The sequence below is a fragment of the Corticium candelabrum genome, chromosome 14 (genome assembly GCF_963422355.1).
Source record: "Corticium candelabrum chromosome 14, ooCorCand1.1, whole genome shotgun sequence".
Taxonomy (NCBI): domain Eukaryota; kingdom Metazoa; phylum Porifera; class Homoscleromorpha; order Homosclerophorida; family Plakinidae; genus Corticium; species Corticium candelabrum.
This window is the reverse complement of record NC_085098.1, coordinates 7,750,850-7,765,849: the sequence shown is the minus strand read 5'-3', so window position 1 is coordinate 7,765,849 and position 15,000 is coordinate 7,750,850. Positions and strand designations below refer to the sequence as shown.

Genomic DNA, 15,000 nt, shown 5'->3' with positions numbered 1-15,000 from the left:
CCCCAACGTCATCAACTGCCCCCCCAACGTCATCAACTGCCCCCAACGTCATCAACTGCCCCCCAACGTCATCAACTGCCCCCCCCCCCCGACGTCATCAAATGTCCCTGGAATTGTCATATGGGCACCGGACAAGACTAGCGCGACAGAGTCTGGGGACAAGCCTACTGCTGCACTATGTAGCCTCAACGCTATACATGTTACCCCCCCGTGGTGGACTCGCGCGTGATGTACGTCGAGATCACATGACCGGAAACAGTGCAACCCTGCTGACCAATGACAGACGGTGACCTCTCAACGTTTCTTCTGCACCAAATCGTGAGACTGTCTATTGTCCTAGGGTTATAGTTAGGCCGTTTATTTTAGTTTTTCTGTCTGGTTAGTTTGTCTGTCTGTCTGTCCATTCGTCCGTCCTCCTGTCTGTTCACTTCTCTGTCTCTGACTTATCATTTTGGGGTTTGATTTTTTGTCCATTTGTCAGTCCATCTGCAGCTGTGTGTATGTTTGTTATTTCTCTCTATCTGGCAGAGCGAGATTTCAAACTTGGAGTCAGACTAATACAGTCACGTGACCGGATTCATTAGCCTTTTATTTTTAGACGTTTTGTTATCATAACGGTGATAAAAATACGTCAGACCAGGTGGTTGAGTGAACATAATAAGCAGTTGAGAGTAGTTGTTACCACAGCTCACCACATGACAGGCACAGTCATTACAGTAGGAAGTCACAAACACATGACGCAACATGCTGTTAACTATTGTAATTTAGGTCTCACCACAAAATATGAAGACTACACCAACGTTTTTTCTCAGCAGTTTTTGTTAATTCTTGCAGCTAATTTTTACTTTATTAATTTATTAATTTGCTCTATAACATATAATACTGTTGTTGCCAATATTGTTGTAGTTAAAGCTATTGATATCAATAAAGTTGTTATCACTGTTTGTATATAGTATCACTGTTTGCATATAATATAATTAATATTGACATAATAATACCGTTTGCATATCATAATACTGTCTGTATATCATCGTTTGTGTAGTACTGTTGTTATACTGTACATTCTATATGCCCATCAGTCTCGATCTCTTTTCTTGCTTATTTGCTGGAACACATGTACATGTGAAGCAGTCTGGAATCAAGATGGTGGAAACGATTGACCACAATAGACAATGATCATGCCTAGACTTGTGGTTTGAGCTCTAGCTAGTGCCCTAGACCAACATCTCACTTTTCAATACTTTATTGCTAGCCCCTCCAACGCACAGGAAATCCAATCACTTCCTCTCAGCCTGACTGCATACACCCAGATGTCTCGATGGGAAAGCTAACTACTTGTAGACAGATGTTGTACTGTATTAATAGGACTGATCTAATCAACTTTGAATTTTCTATTTTTATATATTTACCCGAGGCCCGGATATCCGGGCTAAGGGTATATAGTAGTTAAATTTAGTTTTTTGTTTTGAAATCTTTTTTTGAATATTTTTGTTTTAATAATTTGTCGTTTTTAGGCACACAATTTAGAAACACAAGTTGCGACTATCTTAGTAATTAAAACCTGGATGTTGACATGAAAACATTTTTTCTAAAATTTTTTAAATGTTGATTTATTAGGGAAAGTCACGCTTCACTACACAATATACAAAATAAATTATTAATTAATTAATTTATTTATTAATGTTTAATTTTTTGAAATTTTACGTAAGAAAGTTGAAAATAAATCAGTCTCATTATAAGGCATAATATATGCAACCTTACGTGTTAATTAATTAATGAAAATTGACAATTGTTATATACGAGGTCCCGTATGTTACATAATTAATCTGTGCGGTACGTGATCATCTCATGAGGCGCCTTCGGCATGACGTGCTTACACATTTTATGCTCATTATGTGGCACAACACTAACATATCGCATATCACCATTTATGCATTGTCGCACATTCGTTGCTAGGTGACGAAATCAGTAGCTGCCAGCCTCCGGCAATATGCGACTTTGTCTCTCGATTTGTATGCTCGGTTATGAGCCATGCAGACTCCTACTGAGCTACATCACTGTCTATTGCGTTTCTAGTGCGTACCAAACGTCCATCACGTACATTAGATTGCGTACATAAAAATAAACGATTAACGTAATTAAGAAGGAAAACTGTCGGCTTCATTGTGTGTGAGTAAAGTGGGAAGTGTGATTGATTGAGGAGAGGCTTCGTGAGCTCTTACTGCGCGCTTTATCTGCACTCTCAAGTGAAGAGGTGGTTTAGTGTTGGGGCGAGAACGCTCTGCTGATGCTTGTGTGTGAGATCCAAGTTTATAGAGCCGATCCGATCATTGTAGCAGTCAAGGTAGGCTGTATGTGTACATAGGCTCTAGTCTACAGTCTCTAGCCTCTAGTTTTTAGTCTCTAAGTCTCTAGCCTCTGGTTTCTAGTCTCTAGTCTGTCTGTAGCCTTTAGTTTCTAGCCTCTGGTTTCTAGTCTAGTCTACAGCCTAATCTCTCGCTAGTCGCTAGTCTGTAGCTTTAGATCACCTTCTGTATATCTTCTATTGCTTGCGCGTACGTGCCTTCCTTTTCATCCTACTCTAACACTCCACGCTTTCTTCTCATTCGCTTGTCGCGTTCTGTTGCAATTGGATAGAAGAAGTCGAAAGGGTCCAAGTTGTGGGAGGAATTGCTACAGCATGTGCAGCTCGTTCAGCATCACTACTTCAGTCTTCAGTATCGAGACTCATTGAACGTCAAGGTGAGATGAAATGAAGTCGAGGCCTCGTGTTGTGAGCATGTCATGTCTGTTTTGCAGCGCTGGTTGAATTTCAAGAAGCCCTTGTTCAAACAGTTGAAATGCGGAACGTTTAGTGATTCATTTCCTGTTAGCCTGAAGGTTAAGTTCTGGCCTGAGGATCCTAACCAGGTGACAGATGACCTGGCGAGGTGAGCGTTCTGTCAAGCTGACGTTCGATCCTTTCATCATTGTTGTCACAGACTTTGTTGATTGTGTGTGTCTAGGTGTCTTATGGTCGCCGAAGTTTACGAGTTACTGCAGAAAGGAAGGTTGTATGGTGCATGTGTGTTCGACATCGACACCTACACCATGTTGATCGTGTTGTTTACTAGACTACACTGCAAGAAGGACAGTATTGCTCTAGTAGGGGGGTTGACATTACAAAGTGAGAATGAGACTCAATTACAGCAATGAATGATGTTATAACTGAGTGGCTTCCTACTTGATAAGGCGAACTGGGAGACTACGAAGAGAGCAGTCTACAGGATGGATATGCAAGCACCTTCTTCCTCTGCAAAGATCAGGTAAACTGCAAGCTGTACACATACAGGAACCATACAGGAATCGTTGCAGACAGAAACCACAGTCTGAATGATTGACGCGCAAGGCATGCATGGAATACCAATCCACTGTAGAAAGTTGAAAGGTAAATGGACGTGATAGACAAGGGAGGATGCTATATTGGATGTGTGAGAGTGTTTACACAATGTTGTACAGTACACCACAATGTGGTTAAGTAGAGATGTTACCAAGTTACACTGCACAGCCATACAAGTCCGACTAATTTGCAGTCAAGAGTTTGTCAGCTGGAAAGATCAAGCGAGCATAATAGACTCTGCATTGCTTGCTAAGTGCCCCTGTCACACACGATATATTTTTAGAATGCTATGTATTTTGTCACACAAGACAAACACATCTAAGTACATAGAATTGACTTTTTAGCTGTGGAGGGGTGTCAACACTGTATATCATACTTGTTACTTACGGATGCTTATGGCCTTACTGAATAGTCATGAGGAGATTGTTTGCTAATGATACAAGTCAGCATCTTCTGCTGTAGGTCTTTGACCTGTTTCTGTGTGTGTGTGTGTGTGTGTGTGTGTGTGTGTGTGCACGTGTGTGCACATGCGTGGTGTGTGTGAGTGTGACAGGAGTGTGTCGTCACATAAATGACTTCTAGTGATGGTTTGGAAATTTTCTCTAAACTAGACTTTCATAAACTACTTCATTGACTCTAGCCCCCTAGCGTATGTATGACACCTGCAATAGAGAATGCTGCAAAGGACCACAACTTATTTATGTATGAGGTTAATTGACTGTCAGAAAGATGATACTATAGTCTTGCGTAGCCAGACCCCCTTTCTGCCGGTGATCCTAAGTGGCGGAAAGGGGTCTGGCTACGCGAGACTAATGATACTACTGTAAATCAAGAAAATTTCAGTAGTGATTAAATTTTGGTATGCGCTGAGATTTTCATTTCGGTGTATTATATTTCGGTATGAACAAGTAGTACTAGTACCCATCTGCGTGTCTGGAGTGCGAGCTACAAAGGGAATACGAGGCCAATAGAATGCTCATGTGCATACTGTACTCAATGTTTGGGCTTTTGAAATGGTTGTCGACAGCCAATCTCCGCCTGAAGGGGGAGCATCCTTAGTCCACAATGTTTGGACTACCAGATTCCAACGAGGAGACGAGCAACAACGCTGGCCCGCAAGCGTGGAGATCGGCAAGGCCTGGAGTGAAAATTGATGACAAATGAGACAGTCGGAAACGTTGCGGTGAGTATGGCCACTACAGTGGAGAAGAGAGAGGAGAGATGGCAAGGTATGCAGATGTGCATCGTTTGCAAACCGCTGCCAAACTTGATTGAAACATTCCTTACACTATGATCCTGTACTGTTCACACAAAGTCCTGTTCACACAAAGAACCAGTTGCCTTTACCTACTGGTATACTAGACACTAATAAAAATCTATGTGACAACATTTAGGTAGCGATTAAGTTTAGTAATTTTGAAGCTGTACGTACCAAATATACCAAAATTAAATTGCTACCGAAATCTTCTTGGTTTACAGTATGCTATTTTCTATTTCATTGGTGTGACAATGTTGTGGGTCAGTATACTCATCTCTGGTTTTGGTAGCAGTCTTTTTGTTGTGACTAGGAAGTGTTGTCTATTACATAACATCTGCCTTTAAGTCCACAAACTACTTAATAGTTTACTATTACTGTCACCTAACAACGTGTTTTTGAGCTGCTAGAGAAATACTGGATTAGAATTGTATACAGGAAAATGTTACTACAGCAGCTCGTCTGTTTTGCTTTCGACTGTCAGAGTTATGGCCATCAGTAGGTTTTTTGTTAGATCAGGAGGGAGGCAGGATGTGATGACACATGATGGATGTCTGTGACTCATCTTGTGGGTAAATTATAATAATTAAATCAAGCATCATATGTGCTCTTTTAGTCCATCTCAACGGTTGAATGAGAATTAAAAGATATTTTGAGTTTCTATTGGCTGGAAGCTTACTTTCCTTTCTTTATTGACTGGAAAATTTAGTTTTCTAGGTATGGTAGTTGAATCTAATTAATATCAATTTTATTGGAATCTGTACTTGCATTAGCATATTTCTCTGGGATTATTACAGTAGTTCCCATCTTGGACGACCACCTCTAAGTTTCCATCAAAGTGGTCTCTCAATAGGGGTGCATGGTCTCTCATCAGGGGCCTGTCTCATCAGCATTAAAAACATTATTCAAGTCATACCCATTGAATATTGACAGAAATCTTTGGTCCCAATCAGCCACAACGGCAGGGATTCACATCTGTTGTTTTATCAGGCATGCCAATCGAACATTGTGTCTGTGTCGCTTCATCCAACGATCCAACCATCCGTTAGAGCCAGTAAAGGAAGTCCCAACTGCTCAGCTTATACATTAGGGCTCATTCTTGGATCATGCGGCCACTTATCACAATGTTCTTTGCTCGCGCCGAAGTGAACCACTCCCAAACAACTCTGTCCCAATCTTCGTAGCACAACTTTCTAACCTTGCTGTACTTCCTCTCTGCTCGACCTCCGGTTCCCCATTGCTGTCTAATGCTCTTTTTGTTCCTTACAATTCCTTAAATTTGTGTCTTACTTACGCCAAGATCTTCAGCGATTGAGCGACACGAACGGCTTTCTTTTATCTTGTCCAGCACAGCTATCCTTTCATGAAGGGCTAGGATATTGCGTTTCCGAGACGACATTTGACTACTTTCATACGCACAAGTACTACTGTACTGTGGTTGATTGTGAGGACACTCCTTTCGTTGTACATACCCGAATGTATCGGTGCAGTGGCGGAGACAGACAATGCTAAGTGGTCGCTCAAGGCATGGACACGTGACCACTTTGAGCCTACTTTGGTGGTTGCTGGTCGCGTTAGAGGGGTGGTCGCTGAAGAGGGTTATGTGCAATACAAATTTGTTAGTGCCAAGCTAAACTGGTCGTAAACAAGAGGTGGTTGCTCACGAGGGTGGTCGTCCAAGAGGGGAACTACTGTATTTCAGAAAATGCTAATGCAAAGTAGAGATTCCAATAAAATTGATATTAATTAGATTCAGACACGACTCAATTATTTCAGAATAGGCTAGTGCAAAGTGGAGATCCCAATAAAATTGATATTAATTAGATTTATCTAGCGTGTCTGGTGTGCAGCGATTTGTGATTCGTACCTCTAGAGATGCGGCTGTCATCACACTGGCACACGTTTCTAAAGGACCATATTAGGTTTCAATGCATTTTGTTGTTCATTTATACAAAAAACGATTTTTCATATTATGAATGATTTATTGCTTCATGCAATTGATTGAATAGGTTTGTAGGTACGTTGATATCTTTATGTTGATTGTGTTTGTTTTGTAGACTGAGGAACGTGAAGAGGAAATGGAGAGGTTCCATCAGTCGGTTCAGTGCAGGTGAACCTTGACAGTCCATCAGGCAGTGACGTAGCTATGGAGGTCTAGTGAGGATTAAGGGAGTCAGTGAAACCCAACTCTTTAGGGCGTGGTCGTTCTTAGAATTGCGTTTGTCACATCTGTTGCAACTGCTACAGTTAGTGATCAGTGATCTGAACCATCGAGGCTTTGGAGCTCGTATTTGCATGTCAGAACACAGCTAAATACTTTATTGGCGTACAAACGTACGACAGTCAGTGTTAACAAAAACCTAATCTTGGTCATGTACAAATGATTAATAAGTTAATATTAATAACCTATTAATATTAACTTTATTATTTCTAATTGGGCTCCAAGCTACCTTTAAATTGTTATTAAAATATATTATTAATATCAATAACCTCCCTCAAAATTTAGGCCTGGCTACGTCACTGCATCAGGACGAGACCGATTGTGTGATCATTTTAAAAACTGCATGATGAACTGTGTTTCAGAGGTCTGTCACCATCAGATTGCGACCGACACATTCTACAGGTGGCAAGAGTGCAGTTGTTGTATGGACTTCATTTGTACAGTGCTGAGGTTTGTTACTCACCTGCTGCAGTTTTAGATGGTCGCTACATGGTTTGGTGTTTGTTGTATAGGAATATGATGGTTACAGGATTGAGTTGGGAATTGGTTGTAAAGGGTTATTGGTTTATAGGAGGAGTGTGCTTATCAACACGTTCATATGGTTTGTGGGCTTGTGGTTTGGTACTATAGATTTTGCGTTGGGAGTTGTTTGTGTGGTAGGAGTTGTGTGAAGAAGTCGTTTGCGGAGAAGGAGATTTTCTTTGTGGAGTTGAAGACTCTAGGACGAGTATGGGGTTGTTAGATGTTTGCAGTCACACACGCACCTTTGACCTTTGAGCTGTCCTTCCTCAGTGGACGATAACTGTGTCCTTATGGACAAAATGACAAAGGAGGTAGAATAGAACTTTAAAAACTTATGACGAGCTACTGTTGTGCTCGCAAAACGAGAATGTCTTGTGAGGTCTTCTTTCCTCCAAAAAGATCTTCTACACTGACAATGAAACTGGTAGTGCTTCTCAGTTGATGGACGTGCTTCTCAGTTGATGGACGTTCTTCTCCAGATGTTCTTGTTCTGTCTCTGTTTATTTGAGATTTCATGACTTATACACCTCCTTTGTCATCTCTCTCTTTGTGCAATAAAACCCTACACACCGCTTCAGATTGCAAGGCTGAAGGGGGAAATCACAACTACACCCTGGTTATGAAAACCACACGGAGTGCAACTGCTAGGCCAGCTTCTAGCCGTAAAAAGCACATTTCCGGGGTACACCACGAGGAGGTGGCTGACCATTGTACCCCAACACACACACACACACACACACACACACACACACACACACACACACACACACACACACACACACACACACCAGGGTTGTCCCCAGCATACAAAAGGCACGGCGCTCTGCCATGCCTTGGCTTCCACTTGGTACAGGCCCGCCATGCTTTGCCATATGAGTAGGCAGTGATTAGCTATGAAGACAATGGACTTGTATTTGTATTTTGAAAAGTGGGAAGTTGTTTCAGGCTAACAAGCAGTTCCTGGGATGCTTGGTTTGAACATAAGACCAATTAGGACAAAGACTGCCATATGGTATGAACTTAATTGTAATACAAGTACTCGAAGATAAACAGTGGTGATCTTGCACTCTGCCCACTATTTAGGTCAGTATCTAAGGGTAACAAACGAAGTCTGTAGATGTCTGGCCTTCCTATCCTATATAAAGGGAGGTTCTCAACTTCTTGAGGTCTGGAAATTTCCCCACTCGCATTAATCTAGCTATCATGTGGTCAAGCACAGTGAACTAAGACAGAGAGAAACTTTTTTAAAAAAAAGATAAACCACTTTGTTCCTTTTGTGCCTGAGCATTCTGTGACAACAGTTTGTGGCATCTCAGCTTAAGTAAACCTGCATCAAAGCTTTTGTGGTCTGACCATAGAAATTGGAATGGCCGGGACCAAAATTTAAGGTGGGCGTGGTTATTTCCGGGGTGCCTTCCGAAAATCCTGGGAACACCCCTGCACACACACACACTCACACACACACACACAACAGTAGTGCAATACAATATACTTGAGAGTCAATATTGAATGCAAAAAAATGCTTTTCGGTAATTACTCTCTTCTTGCTTATGTGACAGAGAGATCAAATTGGATTTCTGATGGAGACAAAGGAGGAAGCCAAAGCCGCTTCAAAATTTTTTGCAGAATGTTACGATTTTTACACGAGTAATTATAGGTAAGGAACAGGCTTTTTGTTTAATTTGTTGATATTAATGAAGACATGAACATGCATTTGTTAGAGAAGCAATTAGTTCACGAAGTTCGTTACCAGTTTCCTTACCTCGTAATCGCAAGAGGTTGATATTAACTTTCTGAATAATTTTATTGTATTTGTATTGTATGCTTGTTTGTTGTTTGTGTAGTTCTCAAAGTAACGGAAAGAAGGGACCTCAGAGGTCTTTGTCGACGTGTTCTGCAACTCCTGTTGCAGCTCCTAATCACGGGATGTTTGATCTGACGTCAACATATCCTCGTTCCATTCATCCTATTCGAGCAGTTAATCTCAGGTTGTGTGTGTGTGTGTGTGTGTGTGTGTGTGTGTGTGTGTGTGTGTGTGTGTGTGTGTGTGTGTGTGTGTGTGTGTGTGTGTGTGTGTGTGTGTATGGTGTGTGTGTGTGTGTGTGTGTGTGTGTGTGTGTGTGTGTGTGTCTGTGTGTGTGTGTGTGTATGGTGTGTGTGTGTGTGTGTGTGTGTGTGTGTGTGTGTGTGTGTGTGTGTGTGTATGGTGTGTGTGTGTGTGTGTGTGTGTGTGTGTGTATGGTGTGTGTGTGTGTGTCTGTGTCTGTGTCTGTGTGTGTCTGTCTGTCCGTGTCTGTCTGTGTCTGTCTGTGTCTGTCTGTGTCTGTGTGTCCGTGTTTGTCTGTGTCTGTCTGTGTCTGTCTGTGTCTGTGTGTGTGTCTGTATGTGTGTCTGTATGTGTGTCTGTGTCTGTGTTTGTGTGTGTGTCTGTGTTTGTGTGTGTGTCTGTGTGTGTTTGTGTGTGTGTGTGTGTGTGTGTGTGTGTGTGTGTGTGTGTGTGTGTGTGTGTGTGTCTGTGTGTGTGTGTGTGTGTGTGTGTGTGTCTGTGTGTGTGTGTGTGTGTGTGTGTGTGTGTCTGTGTGTGTGTGTGTGTGTGTGTGTGTGTGTGTGTGTGTTTGTGTGTGTGTGTGTGTGTGTGTGTGTGTGTTTGTGTGTGTGTGTGTGTGTGTGTGTGTGTGTGTGTGTGTGTGTGTGTGTGTGTGTGTGTGTGTGTGTGTGTGTGTGTGTGTCTGTTTGTCTGTGTGTCTGTGTGTGTTTGTGTGTGTCTGCCTGTGTGTCTTTTTGTGTCTGTCTGTCTGTCTGTCTGCATGTGTGTACTTGTGTGTGTGTGTGTGTGTGTGTGTGTGTGTGTGTGCACGTGCGTATCAGGGAGTGCTACCGCACTCCCTATGTAGGGATGCGAAGAATCTAAAATGGCGGCCCATACAAAAGTATCCAAACGCATTCGAACCGGATCTCTCAGAACTCATTTCAGAGATCTCGTACCCACGTAGCGCTCAACTTCAAACGTTCCTAATGGTAGCCAGACTATCACCGCTGACACTAAGCGCCTCAGAAGCCAGCTATCGGCAAGTAAAAAAACCTGATTTATTCTTTCACATTTCACATGTCACTTTTGTCAGCCAGGCTAGCGCCTTACTCGAAGCAGCTACAATGACGAGAGTCACACCAAACGATTCGCTCTTGTCCGAAGAATTGCACTGACCCAACAGCTAGAAATGTGCAAAGTCACCTTGTATCAGTCAACTGCTGCCATGCAATTCCACGTACTGCTTCCCACAACGCCATGTTGTTCCGGTCACGTGTGTACATGTGACTACCATTTGGAAGCCTAGCTGCTACTTCCACCTGCTGCTACATGCTGCTTACAGTTGTGTGTAGTTGAACATGTACAGTACCACTATGTTCAACGGCGTGGCGTCCTGTCTGACTCTCTGTGTATGTAAGCGTGTATCTCTTCCGTGGAACCCTAGATAATGGGAGTTGTTTATAGCTGCAATCAGTGTTATTACGTACATCCGTCAGCTGCTACGTACTTCCGTGTATGCTGAGCGTAACGTGGGAGTTGTCTAGAGATGCAATCAAAGGTTGAAATCCCGGCCGAGCTGCACACGTTTACTAGAACTGTCATTTCCATTTCAAACTACACAAGTCTAAGAACATTTTGAGAAAATAATGGGTATGTAGGGATGGGTATGTACTTATGTTATTTATGCCCATCTTCTACATCACAATAAGGTCACTTGAAAAGAGATACCGTAGCTAAACTGGAATGTGCAGCGTCTAATTGCAGCCTGGAATACTTTTAACATAGCTAAAAATATATGAAACAAGTCCAAAAACATTTTGAGAAATGATGGGTATGTAGGGATGGGTATGTACTTATGTCATTTATGCCCATCTCCTACATCACACTCTTTTTACCTATATCACTTGCAGCAGTTGTGAATGTGATGTAGGAGATGGGCATAAATGACATAAGTACATACCCATCCCTACATACCCATCATTTTCTCAAAATGTTTTTGGACTTGTACATCTACAAGTACATACACATAACTTGCGTTCTTATTATAGACATCGTGCTGTACATGCTGATAAAAATGAATGTTCCAGCTGTTTATCGCCATCACCTCTAAGTACGTCTTGTTACCCATCACTCACTCATAACCACAAGTCAATGGTTGCTCTTTAATTAGGAGAGTTAACAGCTACAGTTACATCCAATAGTAGCAAGGCATTTTCATTTGACGACAAGGACTTATTTGTATGTCCAGAAGAATGGGAGGATCGAAATGAGTTAATCATCGCCAACGACAACGTGTGCACGCTAGAACAAGGTGGCAACGAAAGTCTCAGTATCGACAGCATCAACAGCATGGGTAGAGTCACACCGGATGCTGTGGACATTCCTGATGTTGATATCAACCAGGTTGTTCGAGCGTTGTCCGAGGAAAAAAATGAGTCGTCGGATTCATACAATTTTGTTGCCTGTGAGCTTCGAGATACAGAAAGATCGTAAGTGAATATAAAGAGTGACGTTCATGCTGATGAATTCAATAATGCGTGCATGTGTGTGTGTATTTGTGTTGTAGATATTGTGCTGATTTGCAACTATTGAACGTGAAATTCAGGTTGCAGTTAGTCATGGCTAATGTCCTCTCACCGAGGCAGATTTCTGAGTTGTTTGGCAATCTCAGTTTTATCCATGACTTTAGCAACAACTTTCTATTTGAACTGGAAGAAAGAATCATTTTGTGGTGTGCACGTGTGTGTGTGTGTGTGTGTGTGTGTGTGTGTGTGCATGTGTGTAATACTCTTCTATCTGTAGTGATGCAGACCCAGAAAAGTACAACTACAGATACCAGATCGGCGACATATTGAAAACACGAATGGCATCTATGAAGCTCTACACGAGTTACGTGAAGAACGAAAGCAAGATTTTTGAGTTGGTGAGTCACTGGCAACGAGAAAACTCCGAGTTTAATCGCTTGTGTTCTCAATTCGAAGTTAGCAAACACAAAATTTCTTTTATTTTTTATTCTATTTAATTGCTCGTTTGTTGTAGAGTGATGAGGCTTGCCATCGACCTTTGTATGAGCTTCTCTATCGACCATTTCAAAGGATGATCCATTATAAGGAACTAATGAAACGTGAGTTGATGATAAAAATTATTTTAAAATTGAATGTGTATATATATTAATATATATATATATTATATTATATATATATATATATATAAATTTTATTGAACAGCTAATAGCATACAGGGAAGTCCCAACTTACAACATTATCTACTTCCGCAAGCATGCGGCTAGAAATCATTCTAACGTTATACAACCATAATCTTACAGACAGTTTCTCTAGCAAGTTCTTTAAAGCTTTCCAGAAAGGAACAGTTAGCACAGCACAAACTTTAGAAGATATAGATTTTAAAGCTTCTAGGCTATCTGGTGACCATAAACCGAGCATCTCTACCACCAAGGGGTAGAAAACCCCGCCTGCATATGTCACGCTTGCATCATGACGATCATCTTTGTCCATCTCAGCCGCTTCTGCAACTATTCCTGATGTTTCAGCAACTTGAGGGATGTATAATGGTTGCAACGTGTTTTTTACTGTGATGTCAAAGTATCCAGGACGTCCACTCAAGAAATTTGGATGGAAAACATCACCTGGCCGGTATTTGGTTTCACCGGAGCTTCTCTGTTCTTTTACAACTTGTTTCGAATCAATAAGAAGTGATTGCCAAATAGTCTCACACAAAGCATTATGACGATTCAGACGATGTGGACCATGACCACATCCAACAAGGCGATCTCCATAAGGGTCAAGTGGCTGACCACACAAACATCTAATGCTGTTTGGTGGGAAAGGAAATATGGGCAGACCCAACCAGTATCTTGAAGCTACAACAAACTCATGGGGTGACATGGTGAGGCCAAGGTTACGGTGTGGAGTTGCCCACAACCATGCACCTGCATGAGGATATATATATATATATATATATATATATATATATATATATATATATATATATATATATATATAATATACAATATAATATATATAATTATATATATTTCAGTGCTGTCGCATATCCTCATGCGGGGGCTTGGTTGGGGGCAATCCCCAACTCAAGTCTAGGCCTGGCCGTGTCTCCGCGTGAATTTTTGACAAGGCAAGGCTGCTTATTTCGACATTTCCGTGAGGAATTCGTTCACACCCTCTCACCTTGTTAATGCTGCCATAAAAGCTGGTGTTGCTGCTGAGGGTGGGGAAGTGGACAAAGATGAACGCCATCTTGCTAACGTTTCAAGTTATGGCTGTTTGTTCTACCCTCTTGTGGTGGAATCATACGGAGTATGGGCTGCACATAGTCTGGAGGTGTTGAGATCAATTGTAAAGAAGTCTCTTCTATCATCTGGCTTGTCTCTGGGTCAAGCTTCCAGGCAATTTCATGAACAGTTATCTGTTCGTTTATGGCAGTATAACTCAAGACTGATTAATGACTATCTACCTAATTATTATGACTTAGACTCTTTGTGCTTCCGTCCTTAGAGCGGATATGTGTTATTTGTGTTATCTGTATTATATACAAATATATGGGTGTCACTCAATATATATATATATATATATATATATATATATATATATATATATATATTATAGTAGTTCTACCCCGCCCATAGCAATCTATCTTTGCACGCCACTTCCGCAAAGAAGACACACCTTCACATGTTATAGATTATATATTATATACAGGTATATTGTATTGTAGGACTTATTCGTTATTCAGAGGAACAGGATGACTGTAATGATGTGAAAGGTGCGATACGTGACGTTGTTGATAGTAGAGTCTGCTGTCTGTTGAATGAGTCTATTTGTATGACAAGAAATGCATTGAATATGTGTGTGCAAGTGCACACATGTGAGTGAGTGTGTGTGTGTGTGTGTGTGTGTGTGTGTGTGTGTGTGTGTGTGTGTGTGTGTGTGTGTGTGTGTGTTTGCTTTCTATAGAAGGTTAAACATCGTTTACTCCTTGTCTATTTCAGAGGCATTACTTTATCTAGAGAAAGCACTAGAACATGTGAATGAATCAACACGAGCTGCTGTTCGTATCACTACTTTATACAGTCACTCAAATCACATTCTCAATGAGTCACTGTATTTGTAGGAAAATACTCGTAAAATGATTCGCATACAAAGAGAAGTAATTGGAGTACGAAACGTCCTGCAACCTGGTCGGGTGTGTGAGACATGGTGCACGTTTTATTTCCTTGTCGTTGACTTCAACTGGTTGCTTGTGTACTAGACACTTATTATGGAAGGAAGTTTACTCAAAGTCGAATCGAAAATGTCGCAAGTGAATCATTTTTTTCTGGTGAGTTTGTCATGAGTTGGTTGTTTGTATGGTGACTGTGTGTTCAACTGTAATCTGTAAAGTAAAGATTATGTGCATGCTTGCATACTCTAATACTTCATCGTGCACTTGATGGTCTGTTTGATTGACATTCTGATAAACTTCTTACTTTTCCTGACCTGTAAGTCTATTCTGCTTCTTCTCTCTGTGCATTCAAACATTTTAGATGCATGTAAACTTCCTGGTCATGTGACTATTAT

The 15,000-nt window shown here is 41.3% G+C and overlaps 1 protein-coding gene across 4 annotated transcripts in view; it reads left to right on the top strand.

Annotated features, from left to right (window-relative positions):
* The first annotated feature begins 1,924 nt into the window (after nucleotides 1-1,924).
* The window catches only part of LOC134189662 (FERM, ARHGEF and pleckstrin domain-containing protein 2-like), an 18,817-nt gene continuing 5,741 nt past the window's right edge, over nucleotides 1,925-15,000 (top strand). Inside the window, exons 1-22 of one of the 4 annotated variants that reach the window (XM_062658008.1) lie at nucleotides 1,925-2,344; nucleotides 2,638-2,742; nucleotides 2,800-2,930; nucleotides 3,006-3,050; nucleotides 3,114-3,166; nucleotides 3,232-3,305; nucleotides 6,692-6,744; nucleotides 7,218-7,305; nucleotides 7,368-7,456; nucleotides 7,516-7,582; nucleotides 8,937-9,034; nucleotides 9,099-9,155; nucleotides 9,222-9,365; nucleotides 11,455-11,516; nucleotides 11,577-11,895; nucleotides 11,973-12,137; nucleotides 12,209-12,386; nucleotides 12,446-12,530; nucleotides 14,159-14,206; nucleotides 14,433-14,491; nucleotides 14,555-14,626; nucleotides 14,693-14,761. In XM_062658008.1, the coding sequence (XP_062513992.1) occupies nucleotides 2,288-2,344; nucleotides 2,638-2,742; nucleotides 2,800-2,930; nucleotides 3,006-3,050; nucleotides 3,114-3,166; nucleotides 3,232-3,305; nucleotides 6,692-6,744; nucleotides 7,218-7,305; nucleotides 7,368-7,456; nucleotides 7,516-7,582; nucleotides 8,937-9,034; nucleotides 9,099-9,155; nucleotides 9,222-9,365; nucleotides 11,455-11,516; nucleotides 11,577-11,895; nucleotides 11,973-12,137; nucleotides 12,209-12,386; nucleotides 12,446-12,530; nucleotides 14,159-14,206; nucleotides 14,433-14,491; nucleotides 14,555-14,626; nucleotides 14,693-14,761 (2,118 nt within the window). In that variant the 5' untranslated portion in view covers nucleotides 1,925-2,287. Of the gene's footprint in view, nucleotides 2,345-2,637; nucleotides 2,743-2,799; nucleotides 2,931-3,005; nucleotides 3,051-3,113; nucleotides 3,167-3,231; nucleotides 3,306-4,326; nucleotides 4,609-4,666; nucleotides 4,733-6,310; nucleotides 6,557-6,691; nucleotides 6,745-7,217; nucleotides 7,306-7,367; nucleotides 7,457-7,515; nucleotides 7,583-8,936; nucleotides 9,035-9,098; nucleotides 9,156-9,221; nucleotides 9,366-11,454; nucleotides 11,517-11,576; nucleotides 11,896-11,972; nucleotides 12,138-12,208; nucleotides 12,387-12,445; nucleotides 12,531-14,158; nucleotides 14,207-14,432; nucleotides 14,492-14,554; nucleotides 14,627-14,692; nucleotides 14,762-15,000 lie in introns of those variants that run through there. The other 3 variants (XM_062658010.1, XM_062658009.1, XM_062658012.1) reach the window with 3 other exon arrangements.